The sequence below is a fragment of the Conger conger genome, chromosome 2 (assembly GCF_963514075.1).
Source record: "Conger conger chromosome 2, fConCon1.1, whole genome shotgun sequence".
NCBI lineage: Eukaryota > Metazoa > Chordata > Actinopteri > Anguilliformes > Congridae > Conger > Conger conger.
This window is the reverse complement of record NC_083761.1, coordinates 57,383,269-57,410,028: the sequence shown is the minus strand read 5'-3', so window position 1 is coordinate 57,410,028 and position 26,760 is coordinate 57,383,269. Positions and strand designations below refer to the sequence as shown.

General features: G+C 44.5%; 1 protein-coding gene across 1 annotated transcript in view; it reads left to right on the top strand.

The window, feature by feature from the left end:
- Positions 1 to 26,540, top strand: part of radil (Ras association and DIL domains) — a 37,497-nt gene extending 10,957 nt beyond the window's left edge. The window contains exons 3-15 of the mRNA XM_061230471.1: positions 84 to 376; positions 2,469 to 3,167; positions 5,250 to 5,287; positions 5,722 to 5,879; positions 9,044 to 9,156; positions 12,313 to 12,553; positions 16,700 to 16,872; positions 19,414 to 19,564; positions 20,350 to 20,540; positions 21,969 to 22,368; positions 23,650 to 23,786; positions 24,864 to 25,003; positions 25,261 to 26,540. Of these exons, the coding sequence (XP_061086455.1) occupies positions 84 to 376; positions 2,469 to 3,167; positions 5,250 to 5,287; positions 5,722 to 5,879; positions 9,044 to 9,156; positions 12,313 to 12,553; positions 16,700 to 16,872; positions 19,414 to 19,564; positions 20,350 to 20,540; positions 21,969 to 22,368; positions 23,650 to 23,786; positions 24,864 to 25,003; positions 25,261 to 25,360 (2,834 nt within the window). The 3' untranslated portion in view covers positions 25,361 to 26,540. The remainder of the gene's footprint in view (positions 1 to 83; positions 377 to 2,468; positions 3,168 to 5,249; positions 5,288 to 5,721; positions 5,880 to 9,043; positions 9,157 to 12,312; positions 12,554 to 16,699; positions 16,873 to 19,413; positions 19,565 to 20,349; positions 20,541 to 21,968; positions 22,369 to 23,649; positions 23,787 to 24,863; positions 25,004 to 25,260) is intronic.
- Positions 26,541 to 26,760: the final 220 nt, after the last annotated feature.

Below are 26,760 nucleotides of genomic sequence, written 5' to 3'. Positions count from 1 at the left end.
GATGTGCCCTGTTCTTCCTGCCGTTGCTGTAATGCCTCATTGGCACAGGGGGGTCACATGCTGCACACGGCTGTTCTCCGCAGACATCAACGCTCAGGCCAGGAAGCTGCAGCGGAACCGGGCCAAGGGGACCATGACCCTGAGCCACGGGTCCACCTTCTGCCGCAGCCTGAGCGAGACCAGCCTCAACCTGGTGGGCGGCCCCGGGGATGAGCCCAAGAGGTACTACTCCACCCTGCCCGGGCCCCTGAGGGGCCGGAGTGGCCGGGATGGGCTGCAGGGGGGGCACAGGAAGGAGGAGAGAGAGAGCGGGGGAGTGCGCCATTCACTCTACCAGTCCCCACACCTCCTGCTGCTCCAAGGATACAATCGACAGGTAATGCACACAATCACAATCGACAGGTAACACACACGATCACGATTGACAGGTAACGCACACAATCACAATGGACAGGTAACACACACAATCACAATTGACAGGAAACACACTAACGCAATCAACAGGTAACACACACAATCACAATCGACAGGTAACACTCACAATCAACAGGTAACACACACAATCACAATCGACAGGTAACACAAACGTTCACAATCGACAGGTAACAATCGACAGGTAACATACACAATCACAATCGACAGATAACACACACAATCACAATCGACAGGAAACACACACAATCACAATCGACAGGAAACACACAATCACAATCGACAGGAAACACACAATCACAATCGACAGCTAACACATGATCACAATCGACAGGTAATGTACACAATCACCCATGCGGGACCATCATTATGTGTCCTGAAATCGTAAATAATTATTTTTCACAATTCAGTCAGGATTTCATTTAGCCATTAGCAGTATATTTATGCCCATGAAAAATCCAGATCATATTGTGGGTGGAATAAACAGTAAACATCTATCAGTTTATAGGTTAAGTTAAAATGGAAGACTTGGGTGTTATACCGAAAGGCTGTTTGATAATTGCTCCATATGGAGCTGGCATATCACCCCTTCTGATCTGTGAGAAAAGGGAGGCAGCTCAGAGAGAGTGAGAAATGTGCGGGCTCAGGAATAAAGTGCTTGGCCCAGCGTAAGACTGCAGTCAACCTGCCAGCCTGTCTGCTCCACTGAGCGTTGGCTAACACGGTGTGTCTCAGTAAGTAGGCTATAGTCCTGAAGGTCATCAAAACGGATCAAAATGGATCTTGTCTTTCATTGGTAATTTTGCAAGTGCTCCATTCTCCATGAATGTAATTTTTTTCTTTATATCACCAATTATGAAGCTTCCAATAAAAAGGTGTGTATCTAGCTATTGGCAAAGCACACTTTCTACTAGCAAAGTGTATATGTCCATGTCTGACATGAAACATTTGCCGTTTCAATAAAGCAAATCTACATAAAAAGAGTGATTGACAGATATGTCACAGAAATCTCAACCACCCACATTAAAAATGTAAATTCTCCACATGCAGAAGATAAATAATTTCACAGTGACGTATTTACAGCTCATGTTTTCTACTGCAAACATTTTTCACATTGTGTTTCAAATGAAATGGCATTGCTTTTCTTTTACTTATAAATCTACTTTGCAGTGATGGAGCCATATCAGTTGAGCTTCAATATTTTGCTGTCTTAGCAAGGATACCACACTAAGGATACTTCCACAGTACTAGAATTTTCCGAGTCAGAATATGCCGACGTTAAAGGAAGGGATTAGAACGAGTTTTCAGTCAATCGCTTCTGAATTCCTGGTTGTCTAGCTTGAGATCCCCATCTCTGCCTGCGCCCGAGAGCACATGCTGCAGCCTCCTAAGCCCTAAGCCTCTTCTGTGTACAGATGGCCCATTGTTCTTTGGGTTCAAAGCATTTCTAATCGACTGCGTTCTCCTTACAGCATGACGTTGCTTTTCTCCCTGCACAACCAATTAGGTAGAAATTGATCACAATGGGCTCCAGTGAATCATTTTGAAAGAATATCTTTGTCCTTAAGGGCGCTAGTACACAAGCAAAAACTTTGAAATCACTGCATAATCGTGACTGAGACAACACGGGCCCTCAAGGCCCATTGTCTGTATTGTGTCCAAATTAATCAAAAAAAGGACATAAATGTGTTCTTGTACATACTGTATTGTGGAGGTAGTTGAGCCGAGATTTTTCCCCTGAAAATTCGGACTGAACTGGTGTATGAAACATCTCTCGGCCCTAGCATTTAGACTGTCTCTCACCTTGCACCAAATGTCTGTTCAGTAATACAGTAATACTAGAGTCAGTATGTTAGTCACGCATAAGACGTTTCCTATTTCCATCTATAAAAATCCTGCCTACTTCTCCATCTGTGTGTCCACCTGCCGTTTCATCATCACACCTTGTTTTCATTCCCTTGTCTTGGGAATTGTTTACTGAATCGTGACAGAGGGCCAGGAGGTCGCTGAGCGCATGGCTTTATGTTTTGGCGCAGGACTGCTTGGTGTACCTGCTGAACCGGGACCAGCACACGGTGGGGCAGGAGACGGCCTCGGCGCGGCCCAACATCTGCCTGTCGTCCCCAGACATCCTCCCGCTGCACTGCAAGATAAAGAAGGTGCAGGTGACGCGGCGTTCGGGCTCCGCCGTGGAGGAGAGGCTGGCGGTGGAGCCCGTGCCGCAGGCCGGCGTGCTGGTCAACTTCTCCCGCGCGGAGCGCACCACGCAGCTGCGCCACGGGGACCTGCTCTCCTTCGGAGCGCACTACATCTTCCTCTACAAGGACCCCCTCAGCTCCAAGCCCCTGCCCGCGCAGACCCTGGCCCGCCTGCGGACGCTCGGCCAGCTGCACGAGGGCGAGGCCGAGGGGCCCGGCGGGCAGGCCTGCCGAATGTGCGGCTCCCTGATCAGGGACAGGGTCCCGGGACGCAGGGACGTCCGCAGCGCCAAATCCCACCTGGTGAAGACCCGCAGCCTGCAGAAGAGGAAGCTGCAGCTGGACTTCGAGAAAGGCCACGAGGACGAGCTGATCGGCAGAATTATGTCCCTCATTGAGCCAGGTGGGGATGACCACAAGCTGACCCCGGCCTTCCTCCTCTGCCTGTGCGTCAAGCACTCGGCCACGGCCTTTGAGCCGGGGAGCTTTGGGAAGCTCCTCCTAAAGATTGGGAAAAGGATACAGTCTATAGCTTGGGTTAGTGTCGCTTTTCCCCTAACAAAAAAGCAGTGGGCTGTCGTCTGTCGTCTCTGAAACTTTGTGTTTTGTTTTGTGGTGCTTCTTCTTATTTCCTTCTTCCCTCCCTTGCTCTCATACAGCAGAAATGTGTGTGAAATGGAGGCAGCTGCAGTGCTGGAGTGTATGCAGACAGCCCTGCTCCCTTCCCCTGCGTTTATAATTACATTCCTCAAGCTGTGGCAGCTTTCTTGTGATCTGACATTTAATTGCCAGTGCAGTGCAGTGGGTGGGGAATGATGACTGTAATTACAAAGGCTTTTTGATGAATTAATGAGTTTCTCCTTATCACTTATCAAATGGATACTATGGTGGGGGAACATATATACTGCATATCTATATCAAATTTGTATTCAAATTTAATTATGAGACAATATTCGCAATGTCTATTTATTGACATATTACAACTGATATCGGCCTATATTACAGCAATTCCAGTTATAAACAACACAGTTAATGTGCTCTATTGTATGCTCATGAAATGGGGAAATTATATTATTTTATACGAATGCAAATGCTCAGAGTAACAAGTAATAATTGCATTTCCCAAAAAGCTAGGTGTCAAAATGAAATTGAATGGGAGATGAACTTGTTGAAAGGACAGTCTAAGTCCCTAAGTCCCAGGGACATTTTCAGCTGAGGTGTTGTTTTTTATTTACCAGCTCAACAATATGTGATGCAGATTTTTTTTTTCTAAAATCCTAGTCAAAGCACCTGGCATCTTTCCTTTATCAGTATCTGCATCAAAAGTGAATAATATGCGCTGTTTTAGGAACAGGTAATGCTGATGTCTGAATTAAAGTTACCTGGTCTTTGGGGAGTATGTAATTTTGTATGTTTGTTATGCTCAAGTTCTGTCAATATTTTAAGATTTTTCAGTTTGTAAAAATGTACCTATCAATCAAGATTGCTAAAGATGTAATGTACAGGTAACTGCCAAAATATATACCAAGCATATGTAATATATAGTACGTCTTTGTTAAGCTCTTGACAGGCTATTCTTGATGAAACTGCCAGCTCATGCCCTAGATTGATGGACAGCTGTTTCGAGTTGCTTGTCTGTTTTGCCATGCATCTTGAACCAATGCACAGACAACACAAGAAACATGTGCTTTCAGCCAAAGTTGCCCCTAACTGATGATGTCTTTTCCTTACACTTTATGCCAACACCACCTTAGCCACTGTTTCATTGGAAATTTCTGTATTAGGGCAATCTCTTCTTCAAGCTACAGTAGCCAAAATTATTGGGCAGCCCAGCATTTTTGTACACTAAAATTAACATCCTGGAAAATTATTTGCTTAGTTAACTGAGAAACCACATGTTTGCGGAAGCACCCGATTTCTATATACTTCGTTATTAATTAATTGAGTCATACCTCCTTTAATTTGGCAGTTTCCTGTATATGAACAGATTTAACCTGAGAAGTATGACATGGTTTTACCGCTGTCACTCAATGAAGGCTGCATCAGCGCATTGACCAGTACGTACTAAAAAGGATGCTAACGAATGAAGGAAAACTTCAGCCCTGTAGGGTCACTTTCATACAGCTAAGCTTGTGATCACAGCATTAAGGTTTGACCATAGAGCTCCTCTGCTCCTCAGACGGTTTGCTAATTGTGGGTCGCATTGTGGTCTGAGACCTTACCCCCAAAAATAGACAGCAGGAGATGAGCTGATGTGTGAGAAAATGCAAACCAGCAAGCAGTCTCAAGTGATCTTTCCACAGGTCAAGTGATATTTTACCACCAGAGAAACCCTATCTGAAGATTTTCACAAAGGTTGTCCAGCTCATGGACGCCATGCACTTTAATTGCACAATGAGGTCAGTTTCAAACTGTTAACTGTGATAAATTATTCAGACCCAATTATGATAGGTCACTTCTAATTTTCCACTTTTGGAAGTCCATAAACAAAGGGGTCTGCATCTCTCAGATACGTTCTTTAATGACTAATTTATTTCATAGGAAGGCATCAAAAGGTTAGACCTTCCCGCTGCGTTTAAAGTTGAATGAGTCCCTAATTGTGTCACGTGTCTCTCACAGGACAAGACAAAGGAATTGGCTCTGAAGCAAGCTCAGCAGTGAGTATCGTGTTCCACCTTAGAGCATTCTCTGTTTCCCAAATGACGGGGAGGCAAACATCTCTGTTGACCAGAGCCCTCATGCCTCTGATAGTAAAGCTTAAGCCCTCCTGAAATTTGAATTCAGATACATTTTTCTGTTATCTTATATTTATAAACAGAATGTGCCTCCAATTATATTAATATTAGTATTAAGGCCAGTTGCAGTTAAACCCCTGTTTTAATGGCTGTTTTTATTGTACTGCCACTGTATTGCAATTGATATGAAAATGTATTGCATGTACTGCATTGTTAGCTGGAAACCAATCTGGAATGGAAGTTAGTGCTGTACGTCATTTCTGCTCGATTAATGTTTGGTTGAAAGTCTTTAAGAATGAGCAGAGACTACAAATGTGGTAACCGTGGCCTTGATCCCCCATGCCTTCCCTCTCTAGCCAGGATCCTGCCTCCCTCTCTCTGCTCAGCATCTCAGACCTGGTCCCTGACCTACAGCTCATCTTCTTCTGGATGTCCAACGCCATCGAGATTCTCTACTTCATCCAGCAGAAGTCCCCCACCTACATGCAGAGCATTGAAAAGCTGGATTCTAAAGGTATGTCCTGTGCAAACACTCTCTGTTGCACTTACATTCTCTCAAGAGTATCCGCCGCGGGGAAATAATTGACCGCTGCACTTCTCTCGCGGAAATCACTGAGAATTCTCACTTGACAAAAGTGGAAGTAAGTGAGGCCTACGCTTAAATACAGTGTGTGAATCTTCAGTGAATACGTTTCACTTTGAAACCTCTCATGATAAATGTGGGCTGCTAATGTAAGAAGCACTAATTAAGATTGTGGGAGCGCAGGGCTCCGGAGCCATTAGTCATACATATCATTGTGAACCTGGAGCCATATATTAAGAGGTCTCTCTGAGAGCTTCTCCCATTGTGCTTGGTGTTCATTGTAGGCGCCATGGTACTATGTGCTACTACTTGGTACTATAGCTTGTATTTGACAGCATGAGTTTTAGGCACAGTAGATGTGTGTAGAGTCGTGGTGTGTAGTCTGAGCAGAAGAGCCCCAGATCAGCTTTATGCTCTTTACCAGGCGAGTAGTACAACGCTGACCTGTTGCTGCTGCGTGATGGTTGGGAGGTAATTAACAGTGACAGCTTCCAGCATTGGAAAAGCTATTACTGTATCTCCCACGAGATTAGCTTGGCCTCATCCTCCTTGTGTCCTTGTATTAGGTCTCTGTTCCAGACAGAGTCAGAACCTAAGAACCTAACCCATCACTTCACCTTTACCTATATTTTGTCAACATACTCAAAAAAATTGGAAAACAATACCCGTGTCTATGTGGGCCGGTATTGTGTTTTCATTTAAATCATTACATTTGATTTTCCAAGTAATGGAGCCCTTGTGATCACCAGATACTTCAAGGTGAATTTTCGCTATGGTGAGAACGGGCAGTGTCCTTGCACCATAGTGACCTTTGGTGTTGCAATGTTGTTTTTATTATTATTTTGTTCTGTTATTAATGGCTGCGGGGAATGAGGCTTGTAAAGTCCACCCTAACACTTTAGCACCCGGGAAGCCTTGAGCCTGTCAGCACACCACTGGGGAATGTTGTATGCCAGGTCCCAGATGCAGTGCTTGATATGGGAAGACTTGTTGCTTACATTTGTTTTGCATCCACCAAGGAATTGTGGCAGGACTCTTGGTATCCCTAAGGGTTTTTCCTGTTTTTCCTGCTGCTCATTTTAAAGAAACATTGAAAACATTCATAGGGAAAAGATTGAGGTCTTTGTGTGTCTGCAAAACTACTAGGGACTGTATAATTGAGCATGTCAACAACATTCTTGTCATAACGCATTTATTTTGTAAGTGAACATGGCAGACTTGGCAGCACTCTTCCGTAGGGTGTTCGTGCTGTAAGTGAGGATGTCAAACAACACTTCTAGCATAAGGTCTTTGTTTTTGCTTGTCCAACTTAGCATAGGCTAAAGCTGTGTCTTTGTACTCAACCGTACTGTTAAGGTCTTTATAACTTAAAGTTCTAAAGGAGAGGTGTGCTCTAGAGATTTGTATAAATTGTAGTAGACAGATTCATGGTAGATTAAGCTTTTTATTACTTATTTATGAAAACAGATCTGCACTATCATTTTCCAAAATTTCTGACACCCTTTCTGCCCTTGTTGAATCTTGTGCCTTTTCATTATTTATATTCTTTGGTAAGAATATTTAATATGTTGTGAAATTAAAATCTAGTTTCAGACATAGTAAGAATATGCATTGTGCAATTTCAGCATATGAATAATGAGTTACAGTACAATAATGTAATTACATTTTGCCCAAAAGTGGTCACCATCAAAACATAGGAATTTCAGTAGGCTTGTTTAGATATATTATTTGAGGTGCTGTAAGAAAACAGAAATTGGTAATAATTTCTGAATGTAATGGTGTGAAGACAGAATAGTTGCCAAGAGGTGTACTGGGGTGGATCATGGAAAAACAGACACAATATCATTAATACAGTACCGTATACAGTATAACAATATGAAGATCACAATTATTCGCTTTTGGTAGTAGATGCTGTCATCTTACTGTGATCTTCCTGCCTGAATTAGCTTCACTCTATACTGTATACCCTCTTAGCGTTTTGATATGCTTGATGTGAGCCTTCTTATTGTCAGCATATTTTCCGCTCTCAAGAAAACAATCTGCCGCAATAGTAACCTTTAGAGTGAGAATGCCATTATGGTAAAAGCCTGTGTTTGGCTGGGAGCAGTGCCCTCTGAAGGAGCCCTGTCCAATTTATCCCCTGCATGAATGCTAACTCTCAGTTGGAGCTCGCCAAGGGACAATATGCAGAGGTCTAGGAGATTATCGCTCTGGAAAGAATCCCACTGCCGACTTCTTTACTGCACCACCACATGCCACACCAACAGGAGCTGTTTCCATGGAAATGGTCTCTGTGTGCTTGTTTATTGAATGAATGCTCAAAAAAGGTTGAGCATTGCTTAACCTAAAGTAAATGAACCTAAATTATTATTTTTGGAATATGATGGTGAAGGTTAAGAATGATTCATGAGAAGAATGTGAATGAAAAAGGTTTTGCTTTTCATTTTGCTCACCCATCAGAGAGAAAGTTGAAGGTGTGAGCCTTGAAACGTGCAGACAAAGGCGTATCAGACAAAGGTGTATCAGAGCCACATTCAGGCTGTGCAATAGCTTAGCTGGCAGCTGGCAGAGTGTAACAAAAGCAGTAGGCTGACTTCACCCATAGCAGAAGATGTGTGTGGATTTTTGATCCAAGATTTCAAACCAAGCTTGTTTACTTACTGTCACACATGAAAGAGTGATGGAGTGGCATCATGATTGGGAATTGCAGGATGAATAAAATTACAGAGGAATATAGTGAACATAATGAATCTGTCCTTTTACCCTTAGAGGTTAATATGCAGTTATAGTTTCCATTAGAAGGGTGGAGGCATGTATGTAATCATGTATATGCAATGCAGTCTGAAAGTATTTGGACAGTGACACATCTTTGTTTGATGGTCGTTTTTGGCGTAATTACGCCAACATCCTGGAGAGGGTTCTGGATCAAAGAGAATGTGTCACTGTCCAAATACTTATGGACTGCACTGTACATGGTGCATAGACAGAACAGTTATGGTGCTATTATTTATGGTAGTATTAGTGGTAGTTTTTTTAGTTTTGCTGGATGGTATGTTTCGATAATTCCTAAATTCATTGCCTGAATATTCTTTTAGGCTCAAAGGAATCTTTGCTCTCTGCTACAATATCAGCCAATGAAGAGGCTATGACAGTCCTGGAGGAAGTGATCATGTACACATTTCAGCAGTGTGTCTACTACATAACGAAGGTAAGGAATGTATCCATGTATCTTTTTGGTGATCTGGTTACTGGAAGCTACAATGGTTCATGTAAAGGCAATTGACATTCTATCTAAAATATCAAAGGTAATTTAATGTGGGGGGGGGTGTTCTGTATGACATTGTCGACAATTGTACTGTACATTCCTGCTCTGTGTCTCTGTAAAGCCATTTACCTACCTCAGCTAATTATATTTGCTGTATACAGTGGCAATCTTGGGTCACGGTGTAGGGACACAGTTAATGTGCCTAGCGGTGAGTTATTATTGGTCAGCTTTTAGTGCCACACATTGATTAAAGAGCTGGAGCAGTACCAGTGATGGGCGGTTTGGAACGAGCGATACTGTAAATGCTCTGTAGCATACTGTACATCTCAGGGCCAATCTGCAGGGCGTGGCACCCAGCCGTCAGAGCACTGGGAGTCATCCAGGCCTGCATCACCTCAGCTCTATTAATAAAAGCAGGCTTTGTAAATGTGCCAGGGTTGTAAAGTGCACGTGGGGGACAGGGGAAGGAGCTCAGCACAACAGCTCTATTAACAGCCGCAGACTGCTGTAAACTCACGCCTTTGTCCCTCTTTGGCAAAATTATTTTTGTTTAACCTTTTACCTTGAAAAGAGTGCAGGGACAATGGTCCTTTACTAAATCACTGCTGTCACATTCAGTCAAGGCAAAATCTTCTGGGGACAGGCATTGTTATTGCAGGGACATGCTGAGGCAACACAGCGAACATTGTCAAATTATTTTGCGAGGACTCCCGATTTGTGGGTAGACTTGGAAAGAAGCATTCTGCCCATGTAGTTGTAGTTTTTACACATGCTTAAAACAAACTCTTAAAAATGGTGGAGAAAACAAAATGTTGTAAGTGTGGGGATGACTGTGCTCATGGTAAATGATGTAATCCCCTCCGAGAATAAAATCTACTTAGCAGTAGCGGTAGCAGCCAGCGTTCGAGTGCAAAGCAGATGGCTGCTGGCCTGTTGGTCCTGAGAGTCGCACTTCAGCTCACTCTGACACCAAACGACCTCCCTAATCAGCCCTCTTATGTGTAGAGGACCACCTGCTGAGAATGACGTTTATATATCAGCGCTGAACTTGTTCAAGCAGAGTCCCAGTGCGGTCAACCTGTCCATGGGTGGATTTTAGTGCAGGGACACAAGGGGTTTTGCAGAAAGCGCCCCAGTTCTGGACCACCTGCCCTGATTCCGGCTGACCGGACCACGGGCAGCCTTGGGGAAGACACCCATCTGGTGCAGGGACGGTGAAGTGACCGAAGCCAAGGTGACACTCCCCCGCACAGGGCAGAATGCGGCAGGAGACATGGCGGCCAGCCTGCTCACTTAGCCTTTGACAAGGGCTCGGAATCGATGGGTCCCCTGCAGGTGTTGAGAGGTGCCATTGTAATTTCATTAGTGGTGCGCTCCCCCTGTCAGGGGTAAGCCACACTATCGTCAATTAAGTCAAGATAATTACCCCAGTCACGTGCGTGCTGGTCCCCGGGGCTCTCTCTGGAGCTCACAGCAAAAGACGCTTGCATTGTTTTCTTTTCATTTCTGTTGTGGGACATCTCTGTTACTGTCACACTGGGGTACAATACAGTTACGAAGACCACATATTTAACCTATAATAAGAGAATTGTTTCCTGTAGCCCAGGGGAGTAACTATAGTGCTATCTGGCGACATTTAAGTCCAGGTCCAGTAGAAACTAGGTTAGAGTAGCAGGGCTGTCAAATGGAGCTGCTTTTATCTGCAAGGGTACTGAATATTTATACACACACACACACACAAGAAGCAAGACACTGGCAAGAAAACAATATCCCTTCAATCTAATGTCAAAGGATTTTGTTGTTTCACCAGTGTCCTGCTTGGTGTGTGTGTGTAATTATCCAGTATCCTTGCTGCATCTTCGCCAGGCTGTAACCTTTCACACATACCATCTGGTCGACCATAGAACGTGTGCGCTGTCCAAACAGTAGATAACATGCCAGCATTTAAATAGGTCTGTTTTTTTTACCGATCCACCTCATCAACTGAATAGCTTTAATTGCTAAATGATAAGCTCCAGCATTTATTAAGAGTTAGCAGTGTAGTCATAACAATTGAGTCTTAAGAATTACAGATAGGAAATAGGTGATAGATATTTCATTGTTTTGGAGCAACTTACATCCATGCAGTACCCAACACTGTGGCAGTGTTAACATGTGTCTCATACTGTATGCAGTCATGATATAACAGGTCTGCATTTACAACGGGCATTAACATGCGTCTCGTGTATCTGCGGTTTATTTTTCCCTCATAAAATCCAGGCAATTGGGCTTGCTGTTCACTATAATTTTGACGGCCAGCTTTCCAAATATGGCAAGCGGCCAAGAAATTGGGTTGTTGTATGCATTTTTTGTTGCTATTTGAAAGCGAGGGAGAAGCCGTCATAGACGTCAGGCATGTCGTGGAAAGCAGCAGAGGAGAAGGCTGCTTCATGCAGCGGCTGCTATTGCAGCTGTTCTCTGCCCCTGCCAGAGAACTACTTTACAAAGAGAACAGAGTTAAGATGGGTGGGAGAGAACAGTGCTTGGCTCATTCCCCTTTAGCACGCAAAGTTTCATTTCCACCCCTAGACATATGTGGATGAGAAACGCAATTGCATTTACACTTTAGACAAGTGCATCTCTGACCACCTCCTGAGGGGCTTTGGGAGATCAGCTCTCCAATGTATCTTGGGTTCATGTGCACCTGGTTTAGCCCGATCTGCATGAAATCCGGACACCCCCGAATGGTGTTAATCAGGTGTAAACAGGGCCAATGATACAAACTCCAAGCTTTACAGTGAGGTTCGTAAGTATTTGGACAGTGGTACGATTTTTGTTCCTTTGGTTCTGTACTCCAGCTCATTAGATTTTAAATGAAATAATGAGTATGGGGGGGACTATGTATATAAATGGATGTAATTCCTACTTGGATCATCCAGTATGGATACAAATACCATCAACCGAAAGGTGACAGTCTGCATTTTAACATCACATTCATTGTTTAATTTCAAATCCAATCTGCTGGTGGACAAAGCCAAAAGAACAGAAATTGTACCACTGTCCAAATACTTACGGACTGCTCTGTAACACAAGGACACGTTTTTATCCTCTCTCCTCCAGTCTCTGTATGTGGTTCTTCCCGGGCTGCTGGACTGCAACCCTTTCCAGGGGGAGAACAACGAGCCCTGCTGGAGGGGGGCTGGGCCGCTTCCGGAGCCGGTCCGGAAGGTTCTGCAGGTGTTCCAGACCACACAGGACCTGCTGCAGCAGTACGAGGTCCACCAGGAGATTCAGTCCCAGATGTTTGCGTATCTCTTCTTCTTCTCCAATGTCTCACTCTTCAACCAGCTGCTGGATAAAGGTGAGCGCTGCCAGACCGCACAATGGCTATTGAACATTCACAAGGATGATATGAACCTTTATATTGCTTTTAACCCTCATATTATGTTAATTATGTAAAAAAATCCTAGGCAATGGGTTCTGCCAAAGAAGGTTTGCAGACTACGGTATGTGATACAACTCCTTGGCCCATTTAAGTGTGGTGGTCATATGCATTGTTTGTGGGTCTTGTCTTATGTTTATCCTTTGCATCCCCCAATTTTAAGCTCAGCCGACCCAGTCTAAGCCCTCAGCCACCTTAAACATAATCATTTTTGTTCTGGTCTGCTGCCCTCTCAGACAGTCTATCAATAAGCAGCAATGTAATAGTCCATTTATCTGCCTAAATGGTTGAATTACACTGAATTACAGTGTTTTAATAGTATGAGTGTTGAGTTCTGTCCACATGTTAGATTTAACAAATATTTCCAATAAAGCTACAGTATAACAAATGCTCTGGTTCTCAGTTAAATCGTGTTTGGACAGGCTTTAGTGATTGTAGTAGAATTGTGGTATTAAGCAGTGGTATTACATTTCTGGTATTAATTCATTTGAAACAAAACAGAAAAAAATGTACAAAAACGTCAGATGTGTGTCGGTTGCTCTGCTTTTTAGATTATTAAAAGGTTGTGTAAACATTATTGCTAGCAATATTTAGGAAAAAATCAATGAGCACCAACCACTCATCTCAAAACCATTCACAACAGGCACCAGAGGGTGTTGTAAACATTTGTTGGGTGATAAATGGCAGTCTCGTCATATTAATACAGAGCAGTTTTGCATATTGAAGCTAAATTATTACCGCGGGCCGCTGGTGTAAAGTGCTGGCCGTATCTGGCGGAGCAGCCGTGCGTGATAACGCGGGCGGCACGTCGAGGCCGCCTCGCTGTGAGCCGTGTCCGCCGGCTGTCATGCGTCTTCATTACGGCAGACGCGACTCATCTCCCGCTCAGACGAGGTCTCGGGCCGGCCCGGTCTCACAGCAACGCGCCGGGGCCGTATCTCTCAGCGCTAATGAGCTGGCAGACGTGGCCCCTCTGTCTCCCACCGCACACGGCCCTGCTGCTGTCCTCACCGCCGCAGAGCCCTCACTCTCTGAGAAACGCGCGTGCACACGCTACAGCTTTAACCACCGACTGAGCAATGATGGTGTACTTAAAATATACTCAAATAATTGTGTGAAGTACACCTGTGAAAGTCAAATGTGCACACCCATGTTTGGTGTACAAATGTCCAGCCCTGCTGGGATATGGGTGTGAGGGACACAGCCCTAAAATGAGGAAAATCTCCTTTCTGCACCGCATAGGAACAGTCACTTGGGATGCAGCCCTAAGCGTGGTTTGACTGTGTCGTGATGTATTACCGGGTCATCTGGGGTTCTGAACTGTGCAGGTTGTTCATTATTAAAGCCAGTCGGCTTCCTGCCATACTGTACTTCAGCATTCATGGCAACCGGGCCAGGACGGCAGCAGGAGGGAAGGCGTCTAGTGATACATTACAACAGATAAAACGGAAAATAGAGTCCCTCTTTATGCCCCCGCCCTGCCTTCTTCCGTCAGGTCCACCACCTGTATGAGTCTCAGCACCTGCAGACTAACACTGGTGTAGATGGCCACACAGTCTTACTCCTCAGAGGGCCTCTTTACACTTGGGGGTACTTACTTCTCATTGGCTGTTCTATACTGCAGCGTTTTGTGTTTTCACTGTCACAGTTCCAGAATACTGGTTTCCCATGCCACCAGGGAAACACCCACAGCTCCCGTAGTGCATACCAGCTAATTATAACGATTATAAACAGAAAATGTTACATAATGGATTGAGAATCTCAGTAGTATCATTTTGAACTGATAATCACATATGTTTTTGCTTGTAGTTTGTGTGAGAATTTATTTAATTTTTTTACAGAAAACAGGTGTTGAGATTATTACCCCAGACATGAGATAATCCTATTATTGTGTCAGGTCTGTCATGCACTAGCATGAAAACAAGACAAAGTGCATTAGCATTTGCAAAACATGCTATGTAGGCAATGGATGCTGCCTTTTTTTATCTGTCAGAATAGATCATATTTCTCTTCACATTTGTCAATGTTAATATATGCACATCTGAACATTCTGTCATCATATCAAAAGCTAGCTATGTTCTATCTATTACAATTATGTCTAGTGCCTGGGTTATTTAAGTTGACCACATTGCAAATTTAATCAATCTTCTTAGTCGTAGTAAAGTTGCATATGTCATTGGGACTTTTTAAGCTGTGCTTTATCTCTGCACTTTGCTGCAGTGTGTTTACAGTAATGCTGTGCTCTCTGCACTGTGCTGCAGTGTGTTTACAGTAATGCTGTACTTTATCTCTGCACTGTGCTGCAGTGTGTTTATAGTGATGCTGTACTTTATCTTTGCACTGTGCTGCAGTGTGTTTACAGTAATGCTGTGCTCTCTGCACTGTGCTGCAGTGTGTTTACAGTGATGCTGTACTTTATCTCTGCACTGTGCTGCAGTGTGTTTACAGTAATGCTGTGCTCTCTGCACTGTGCTGCAGTGTGTTTACAGTAATGCTGTGCTCTCTGCACTGTATTGCAGTGTTTACAGTAATGCTGTGCTCTCTGCACTGTGCTGCAGTGTGTTTACAGTGATGCTGTACTTTATCTCTGCACTGTGCTGCAGTGTGTTTACAGTAATGATGGACTCTCTGCAGTGTGTTTACAGTGACCCTGTGCTCTCTGCACTATGCTGCAGTGTGTTTACAGTAATGCTGTGCTCTCTGCACTGTGCTGCAGTGTGTTTACAGTAATGCTGTACTTTATCTCTGCACTGTGCTGCAGTGTGTTTACAGTGATGCTGTGCTCTCTGCACTGTGCTGCAGTGTGTTTACAGTGACTCTGTGCTCTCTTTCTGCACTGTGCCGCAGTGTGCTTACAGAATTGCTGTGCTCTATCTCTGAATGCACTGTTGATTGAATGTTCAGGATCTGTAATATTTCCCAGGAGAGCAGGAGTAATTCCCAGAAAGACAAGAATAAGCATAACTTTCCTGATACTCTTAAATTTATGAGAAAAGCAATCTTTGTTGCACCATCAGGAAATCAGCTTTCTTCCTGAACTTTAATTTGAAGTCCAGGTCAATCCTTGTAAAAGAAGTTTGGAATGTAATCGAAACAATTAAATTGTAACTCAAAACTGAACAAACCTCCGCTGCATATCGGGCCGGACAAAACCCCCTCAGCTATGATAAAATTACAATATACCACCTCCTGGAGTGAGTTATTGCTTTTATGAAATGGTTACCAAGTATGGTAATATAGATATTAAAGACACAAACCAAATTAAAGCGTTTTTTATTAACAATTACAATAATAATTACCAATAAATTAATTCCATGGTGCTAACAGATAGTGTCAGGCGGTTGGTATGCAACGTTGGTAAACTCTTAACGTTGTTCTGCCAAACTGGCTAGCTAGTTAGCTTGCAAGCTACTGTGAGTGCGAAAACAAGAGCTTATGCCTTATCGATGTTGAATTGTACATTCACATTGTGCAAACATTGAAAAACTGTCAAACATTTGCGTAGGTCTACTCATTTTATTATTTAGAGAAGCCACATTGCTTGACATGGCGAGCACTGCTCTGCTTTTTCCGGTCCAGAAGTGTCGGTCAGAGCACTCACACTTCAGCCCGCTTACGGACACAAATCTCTCGCCTCGAGACCCGCATCGGATAGTTTCTGAATTATGTGTAACCAGAGGCCGTTGTGTAGCTCTGCATGTCACCTCGCAACAATGTTGACCAGGATTTGCAAACGAGCAGGGATTAATTAATTAATTAAAGTTTCATGTAACGACTTCATTTTGACTTGAACGACCACTTAGCCGCAGAGTGATACTTGGAATAGGACTGTGAGCAAGCATTGAAAGTCATCGCAGTGGTATACAGTTATTTTATCACTGCTACCAATTCGATTGCAAGGTTTGTCCTGCCTTTTATAAAATGGTATTTTTTTGCAGATTACTATCTGAATGCTAGTACAGCATGTAATCTACACCTCAAATTAGGTTGTACAATAAATAGTGTACAGTTGATTTTATTACACACTTGTGACATTTTGGTGTGTGTGTGTGTGTCTGTCTTCAGGTCCTGCAAGAGGCTGGTTCCAGCGTTCTCGAGCGGTTCAGATTCAGACCTGCTTACGGATGGTGCTGGACTGGGCAGGGAAGATGGGCCTGACTCATCTGGCTGAAAAGTTCTTTGCCAAACTCTGTAGCACCATTCGCATCCTGGCCACCCCCACCCAGCAGCTGGTGCAGGTACGAGTCCCCTCCCTGCTGAAAAAAAACAACTCAAGCTAGGTTTTCAAACAGCTGGTAGCTGGTTGACCAGTTCAGACTAACTCCCAGCTTGACATGGTTTAGCTGGTTGACTAGTTCAGCTATAGCAGTTTTATGACCAGCTTGGCCATGCTGGTTAACCAGCTGATAGCCAGCAAGAGCAGCTCAATTTTCAGGCTGGTCAAGCTGGCATAGATTTTAAAGGAGGGCTGTCTTCCCTCAGTATAAAGACACTGATTCTGGAGCAGGCCTATATTATCAGAGGATTCTATCAAATAGTCGGCAGTCCCCATCCAAACCCAGCAGATCTCTCTAGGGAATTGGTAATCCCTTTGTTATACCATCTGTTTTATTTAATGCCCCTTACTAAAATACAGCCACCTATGAGTCGTACAAACTCTTCATTTTCCATTCTTACTTGCATTTCTCCAGATATTGCAGATATTATCAGTCAAATTTAAATTGGTCCGTTGTGATTGCTGGAATTTTAATCTTCATGATTAATTAAAGTTGTGCCCTTACAGTCAACTGCTCAAACTTTACATGGAAAAGGAGTCATTTGACGAGGGCAGTACATCATGACATCTCTGGAAAAAGACATTTACATTACTGACATTTTACTCACTGAGGAGGAGGAAACCTCACTTACACCCTGGTACTGAAATTAAGCTCAGATTTATTATTCTGTTAGAAAATAGTAATTGAACATTTTAAGATCAAGTGCAGACCACTATGGTTTCCGATCTTAAGGTTCAAGAGGAATGCCACCTATGAATCAAGACTACAAAGAATCAATTTCCCAGCTCAGAGGGCAAGGTCTTCTCTCTCTGTATTGGCAGGAACATTCCAAGTTCAAACTTTGCCTAATGTGCACTCAGATGTTATGCACCTACAGTATACAGTATATTTACATATACAATAGGTTCTATGGTATACATTTGTTACAGTTTTTGGGGTATAGAAGCTATCACAGTCAGTTGTGTGTGCAAAATGTATTTGGTTTTTCTTGAGGAATATTATCTGTGACTGAAGATAATTTCTTGTGACTTTTATTCATGTCACCTCAACAAATAAAATTGAATGTGACCCATTTTCTGTTCAGAAAAGGGTACCTGCAGTGTTTATTTATACTCCTGCTAGAGATATGCAGACATGCGCAGAGACACCTCAGCCACACCACACAACTGCTATTTTTGCACACAAGCCAGAGGTGGCAAAACACATTCAGGAGGAAAAAGGCTGTTTGATTTTTAATTGGATTCCACCCCTTGTAAAAGCAGGCATATAAAAATTGATGTGTACATACACTCACTGAGCACTTTATTAGGCAGACCTGTACATCAGCTTGTGAATGCAAATATTTAATCAGCCAATCATGTGGCAGCAACTAAATACATTAAAGCATGCAGATGTGGTCAAGAGGTTCAGCTGTTGTTCAGACCAAATGTCAGAATGGGGAAGAAATATGATCTGAGTGACTTTGACAGTGGAATGATTGTTGGTGCCAGATAGGGTGGATTGAGTATCTCAGAAACTGCTGATCTCCAGTGATTTCCACGCATGACAGTCTATAGAGTGTGCAGTGAATGGTGCAAAAAAACATCCAGTGAGCAGAAGTTTTGCGGGCAAGAACACATTGTTAATGAGAGAGGAGGAAGGAGAAGGGCCATACTGGTCAAAACTGGCAGGAAGGTGACAGTAACGTAAATAACCACACATCACAACAGTGGTATACAGAAGAACATCTCTGAACACACAATGTGTCAAACCTCTAAGTGAATAGGCTACAGCAGCAGAAGACCAGTAAGTCTAAAAAATAAGGCTAATAAATACCCAATAAAGTGCTCACTGAGTATATATGCGCATACATGCAAGGGTGGGTATTGTTTCAAATACATTTGAGTATTTAGTGATTTGTATTGTATGATCCTGATGTAATTTGTAGCATGATATTATAATGCTATGACAAATATATTATAAGACTAAAAATATGTGACCCGCTCCATCAAAATCAGCTAAAATTGAACCCAAAACATATTTTGGGTTTCAGAAACTATCAAAAGAGAAGAATGTAAGCTTTCTAAAGATACCTAAATTATCTCTCTACTCCATATATCAAGGGAGTTGTATCCTGTTTCATTTTGAGTGCCACCAAACCATGTTTTTGAGAAAAACAGCTTTAAAGTTTCCTTGTGAGAGTTACGTGAGACTGGGAGACTACCGACACTGCTCTAATGAAACTCCGGGGCTATAACTTGTCATCTTATGTACTGTATAAACCCTTTAAAACTATATTTTTACTCACTCAAAATATGCGAAAGGTTGTTGTAAAGACCCAACAGTGCTTACACTGTAGTATATGAGTATGTGTGTTGACTGTCTCCCTGTCTGTGCAGATAAGCTGGAGGGCCCTGTCTGTAGTATACGAGGTGTGTTGACTGTCTCCCTGTCTGTGCAGATAAGCTGGAGGGCCCTGTCTGTAGTATACGAGGTGTGTTGACTGTCTCCCTGTCTGTGCAGATAAGCTGGAGGGCCCTGTCTGTAGAGCACTCCGCCCTCAGGCCAGTGCAGCTGCAGCGCATTCTGTCGCAGTATCAGCTGGCTGCGGAGCTGGGGCCCGTGGCCCTGTGGCAGCCCAGCTCTGAGGAGGAGGCCCTGATCTATAGAACAGGTCTGCCTCTCTCCAGCTCTGCTCTCTGCTATCTCTCTCCTGCTCTGCTCTCTCCCTCTGTTCTCTGCTATCTCTCTCTCCCTCTGCTCTCTCCATCTGCTCTCTCTTGCTCTGCTCTCTCCCTCTGCTCTCTGCTATCTCTCTCTCCCTCTGCTCTCTCCCTTTGCTCTCTGCTATCTTTCTCTCTGTCTGCTCTCCCTCTATTCTTTCTCTGCTCTTTCCCTCTGTTCCCTCTCCCTCTCTGCTCTCTCTCCTGTTTTCCCTCTGCTCCCTTTCTTCTCTGTTCTCTGTTCTCTCACTCCCTCTGTGCTCTATTCTCTCTCTGTTATCCCTTCTCACTAACTACTCTTATCCACTCACCCTCAATGACCTCTGCACATCTGTCACGGACCAGGCCCTATTTCTGTAGAAAAGGTGTTCTGTAATTGAATCATTGGGAAAGGTATGTACTAGGTAGAATGCATTGGTGCAGCTGTTTTGGAAAAGGTCCAGATTGTTTTATTGAATGCAGTAGTCTTTTTCCCCCCCTGGCCTTCTTGGTAATACTGCAGTTAATGTGTATCTTCTTTCAGAGTGGAAGTAGAGCATGCAACCTGTTTCAGTTCTGGAAATGGATTTTATTTTATGGATTCACAGCCTAAGGCTTTAGTGTATGGGTGTATGGGTGGACAGAGCAGAAGAGGAATGACTCGAGCTGGGTGATATGACATAAAATGCAACTTGCTCAGGTTGAGGGAGCAGTTTTGACTTTTTCTGCTCTGTTGGTCACCTCTGCTGTTCCTCAGTGGACCTGCTGGAGAGCTTTGAGAACCACCCACCCATCGTGCTGCCCAGCAATGGCTTCAAGGTGGACCTGGAGTCTGACACCGTGGATGACAACATCTACAGGCAGCTGCTCTACGTCCGCCATTTCCTGTGGGGCCTGAGGACCAGGTCGCCTGCCACCAATGGCAGCGCAGACTGGCAGGAGCTTCAGGTACCGCACCCGTCCTGTCTCTCCTGGCTATGTAATGAGACTAAACCTCCATTTCTCAGGACTGCGCCAGAGGGGTGAAATCTCACTACCCTGGCATTTCCTGTAATCTGCAGCACTGCTCCACTGCATGTATTTACTTTGTTCACATAAGTCATAGGCATTTGCATCCAGCAACAGCATAGCTCAGTGTTTAATTTGACTCTTTTACATTTGACATTTAAACACTAAAGTAAGATTCATAACTGATGAGGGCCTTAGTCATGGTTCTGCTGTACAGGAGTAGCATATGCTGACGTTGTGCGTGTATGAGATAACAGGACAAAGAGCTGAATCAATGCCCACACTCAGTGTCATAATGGACAAGTAGGGAACAAATGAGAATCTTGCCCCAGATCAGTTAAATGTTTTTTTCATTACGTAGACACCACATTGCCCGTCCTTTGGGAACTTTAAGTCATTTTAACACAGCTCATCTGCTGTAATCCTGGCCATGTGCTAGAAGCAGATATAGCGGTTTAGCAGCATTTATAATCCAGGAGATAAAAGAAACCTTCAGCTCTCGGACCAAGCAAATTGCTAGACATGAAAACCATTCCTAATCTCATTAAGGGTTTAAGCAGTCTAATTAGGCAATTTGGCTGTCTGGATTATGATATATTTCCACCAGCAGTTATTTGTCTGGAATAGCAATTATTGAGTATCTTCTGCTGCTGTGTGTAACAAAGGCATGCATGACACTGGTGTATTAGCTTTGTGTTGCCATTGAGCTGAGAAAGGCATGGACCTCATTGTGTCTCCCATTGTCCAATGGCATTGTTGCAGTGAGCTAGCAAGGGATTCTGCAGAATTGCGGTTTATGCTGCCTTGGCAACTCTCCCTTCCCCCTACGGATCCCCCAACTACATAAACAAAAACATGTCAGTTATCATATTAAGATCCAATCAAATGACAAGGGCCCAGACCACAAATGTTATCAGCAGGGACCTCTGGAAGGTCATCCATATGTGCATTAATCTAATATAGTGCATTACTTCCGTCCTTGAACACTCCCTCCAGCCTAATGAATCCCCCACCCCCCAGTTATGAGTACAGACATGAATGAGATGTCTCAATGCGTGTGTGTGTGTGGTATGTCTGTGGGTGTGTGGCGTGTGTGTGTGTATGCGTATGTGTGTATCTGTGTTTATGTCTGTGTGTGTGTGTGTGTGTGTGTGTGTATGAGGCGTGTGTGTATCTGTGTTTATGTCTGTGTGTGTGTGTGTGTGTGTGTATGAGGCGTGTGTGTATCTGTGTTTATGTCTGTGTGTGTGTGTGTGCGCTCGCATGTGTTTGTGCCTGTGTGCTTGTTTGCGTGTGTGTGGTGTGTGTATGTGGGTGTATGCGTCTGTGTGCATGTGGTGTATGGGTGCATGTGTCTTCTCCGGACAGAGGGAGCCCGCGCCCCACAGCAGCCCGCGTGCGGTGGCCCCTCAGGGGGAGGGTGAGGCGGAGGGCCGGGTGTCGCTGGCGGAGGGCAGGGTATCGCTGGCGGAGGGCCGGGTGTCGCTGGCGGAGGGCCGGGTGTCGGTGGTGTCCAGCCTCAGCACGGCCTCGCGGGACACGCACGGCCCCGAGGAGCGGCTGAGGGAGAAGCTCCACAACAGCCTGCGCCGAAACTGCCCCCCGCGTCCCAGCGCACAGCCTCTGGACCCCTCCTGCCTGCTCACACCCCCCAACACCCCGCTCTACCCCGAAACCGGCCCGCCGGACCACCACCAGCTCAACGGCTGCGGCAGGACCCCTCCTGACCTCAAGAAGATCAACGGCTTCATTTCCAACGGAATGGAAGGTGTGTGCTCCCAGCCCCTACTGCGTGTCAAAGTGCTGATATTCCTGCACAGTTGTTACAAAGTATTACAGTGTTGGCGGCGCTGGTTATACTATTCTGCAGTTAGTATTTTCCCATTGTCGGTTATTTCTATTGAAATATATTTGTGCAGAAAATGTTTGCTCAAACACTAGCTGCACTGCTTTGGGCCATCTGTTCAATCATCCTCAAGTTCAGCCGCTAGGTTACCAATAGTAACTGCCGCTTCTCCCGAGCACGCCGCAGAACCATCTGTCAACATCACCCTGGCTTGCATTTTTTTTTCCAACGAGCCAGCAATTTCACAGCGCTCGTTCCAGGAAGGTTGCTCGCAGTCCCCGCGCGTTCATCTCTTCTGAAAATATTGCTCATTTCAGCTGCGAGGGTGGGGCCGCGGGGGCCCGACGAGGAAAGCAGGCTTGACGGGCAGGTCGACCTTTCTCTCCTCCCTCCATTTCACACGGGCTGCTCTGGGAGCAGCGGGATGGACAGAAATGGAGCGCGGAGGTGAAACCTCGCCCGCTCTCCCAATCTGCTCAGCTCCGAGGAGGCTCCCCCCCCACCACCCCGCAAGCTTATTCAAAACCATCGTCTGCTTCTGAATTAATTCACGTCTTAACTTTGACCGAATGCCAGCATCCCTTCATACTGTGCCTGGTGTTGTTTAGAACAGTGATGTAGCAGAGCTAGTGATGTCACTGTGACCTTCGTGTTGTGTCACCCTCCACGTGTTCCCATGACCTTCACTCCAGCATGCATGCGGCCTAGCTTCTGTCTGCCACCCACTCTGTTGCACTTCCCTGTCATTCACCGCTCTCCGCCTAACCTGAAACATATCGAGGAAATGCAGTAATGCTTTATTCTACAGCCTCTTAATTACTGGGTAAATACTCAGCTACTTTTGTGTAATTAGGCAACTACTTAAGAGAAAAGTACTATGAAACAACGCCATGAAAGAAACTTAAGCACTATGGAAATACGTCATAGTACTTACCTCTGAAATCAAAATAGTTACCTAATAATAACACACAAGGACCTGGTACTTACCCAGTGAATGTTAGGCAATTATCGACCTGTAAAAAAAAGCACATAATTTACCAGAAACGCTCCCACTAAACGCATGCAAGACGACTGCAACATTGGCTGAAAAAGGAGCTTCAGAAAGAGCAGTCATAGAAGGTGCGGTAGAGCCCCTGTCTGTGAGGCCCCAGCAGGACGGCAGTGGGAGGCGAACACGGCCCTCTGTGTGTGTGTCCCCTGCAGGCAGCATGAGTGGGTCAGGCTTCCCCTTCCCAGTCCCCTCCACTAACGGCTCAGCCGCTGACCATTTCTGTTCCGTATTTGTAGTGGAGCTGGACAAGGGGCCCTTCGGACTGGGAATGGGCCTCATCGACGGACTGGTGAGTCACACAGGAGGAGGGGAGGAGTTCTTCCTGAGCCGGGCTGCGGCGGGGTCCTGTAGAGCTGGATTTAGTAGGCCAGGATATTCCTGAGAGAATTCCTGGGAGAATTCCTGCATCGCATCCTGGGGCTGTCATCTTATTGAGAGCAATCCCTGTCTTTTTACTGCGAGACTGGAATCTGGGCCCATGCATTCTTTGAAGGATAGCAGCCTTCATAAATTCAGGTTAATTAAGTGAGAAAATGAAAGTTGACCCCTTAAACCCAGTAAGACGAAAGAAAATGAATATCCCCGTGAGCTAAATCAAACAATCTAAGGTTACTGTACATAATCTCAGGATCCGGGAAAGGTCACACGCATTTACAAATGGAATTACAAGTGTTCACGTCACAGCAGCTGACTGGGTCTCTGAAGAATCAGACCTGCTGCTCTGTTTCTAAGGCCTGCAGGAAGTGTGTTTCAGCCACATGTGAGGACACCAGGTACAATGCAAGAAACAACAGCACAAGAAATAACAGCACAAGAAACAACAGCACAATAAATAATAATAATTTTAAAAAGAAACTTGCACAGTGACAAGTCCCTTGTCCCATTACTCTTGGGACAAAGTCATATTTTTTTATTGAATTGGCTCTGTGTTGTACATTTTTTGATTTGCAATCCAGCAATTCACAAGTGGTTAAAGTGCAGCTTTTCAACCATTTGTCCCAAGTATTATGGTGCCCTGAAATGGGGGGCTATGTATTAAAGGTGCTGTCATTTCCACATGGTGAAACCAAAAGGTATAAAAATAATGTTTTAATAAAAGCGGTAAATCTGCACTTTAACTACATGTGAAGAGTACAGAGCCAAATCAAGATAAATATGTCCCAGGACTTATGGAGCTCACAGTACATCATTAAATAATTACTTTTTACGAAACAGCAATAACATGGTGGTCTTATATTTCCATGTTAGTCTACTCTCCAGTTCATGAAATGATCACTGCAAGCCTGATTGGATGGTGTGGGGAGTCTGGGAATTGTAGTAAAGATGTGCAGAGGTGTGCGTTAGTGAGGTGTGTCTCCGTTTCCAGCACACCCCGCTCAACACTCCCGGGATCTACATCCGGACCCTGATCCCAGACGGGCCGGCCGCGTCCGACGGGAGGCTCCGGATCGGGGACAGGATCCTGGCTGTGAACGGGACCAGCCTCATCGGAGCAGACTACCAGAGGTCAGTGCAATGTCAATGTCAGTGCCATCCAATCAGAGTGCAGCTCTCTGAGCAATCAGCGGCAGGGAAGGGGATATGCGCGCTCCACTCGCTGGTCACAGATCAGTAAACTGGGTTACTGAGGAGTAATAAAATGGCTTTTTTCCCTGTGTAGTAAAAGCTTTGGGGGATGGTGGGGGGGTGTTTCCCAGTCTCCCTCCACCCCTGTGCTGATAGAGCAGAAACTAGACTCCTCTGACCGCGGCGTCTCTCCCCAGTGCGGTCGACCTGATCCGGCTGGGCGGCGGGCGGCTGAGGTTCCTGGTGGCCAAGTCGGACCTGGAGATCTCTGAGAAGATCAGCGCCTCGTCCTGCTGAGGGCCGCTGGAGGATGGGGCGCCCCGCTCGCCCGGGGGACCGAGACAGAGAGCGGTCCAGCCGACCGCACAGGCAGTCACGCCTCACTACCTTAAACAGAGCGACCGCTGACACACGTTTGAGTGCAGCGCTCGCGACCTCTATGAAACTAGCCTCAAGGTCGTCCTTGCAGCTTACCTTCTAACCTCCACATCAGACTGGTCACCAAGGTTAAAGAATATTTATACTAAAACAGGTGCTGCACAAGACTGACGAGGAGACTTTTTAATCTGTTTAATATCCCTTTTCACTAGCGTCAGCCATTTAAAAACATCTATGTTAAGGACATGTCGAAACCCTGACTGCATGAGATTTCTGTAAAAAGCAACAAAAGAATAAAACAATGTGTTCTCATATTTGCCCCATAACGTTCAAGCAATTAACAACTCAGGAATGTAACATGATTTACCTTAAGCCTGGGGAAAGAAGCGGTGATCATCTCAGTAAGACGGGTTAACCTTCAGCCAGCTAAAAGAAATCGACTGAGGCTCTTACAGATTGTACTGCACACAACATGTCTGTATGCTGACAAGTACATAAGTACATATGCACCATTATTACATTCTGTGGTTGAAAATGCTGCAGTACACTCTTAACAATTTGTTATTTAAGGTAACCTCCCCCGCCCCCAACTGGTGTTAAGCACATTTCTGATGTTACATGGAGATGTAGGTTTACCAGCGTAACATTGTAAACTACCTTCCAGGTATAAGATATGCTGCATGGGAACTGACGTGCGTCGGTCTCTCTGAAAGGGCCTAACAGCAGTCCCGGTCCTCTATATCTTCAGATGCAGCTGTTTTTGTTCCTTCAGTACTCTGTTATCTTATTATTAGTGTGTTTACATTTGCTTTAATGAATGTATTCCTTATTAACCATTCAGAGATTTGATGAAAAAGGAACAAAAGAGATGTTTGTACACGTGTTCACCATTGATTATGTATAGACGTATGTATGTGTAATCAATGCATATATTGGGATATGTACTTAAGTGCAGATAAGCTTACAGTATTTGGGGAAACTAAAGTCTGATTGGTAAATCTTTTTTTAATTGTTCTATTGAGGAATATCATTTAAACTTGAGATTCAGCTTTATAATAAAGCAACATTTGTTATATAACCTGCATATAATGACATTATAAATAAAATGGGTTTTTTTTTCTTTTTTTGTGCATGTAATGGTTTGTAAAATAAATGTTTTTTTTCCTCTGTTACGCTCAGAGAACATTTTTGCCATTTAAATATCAGTCATATATCCAATTAACATGAATATAGAGCAGAAATGTAACCATTTACAGTGCGTGTAAATGTTTTGTCCAAGTAAGCAGCTGGTTTGTTAAATTCCCTCCAAGGAGCAACTG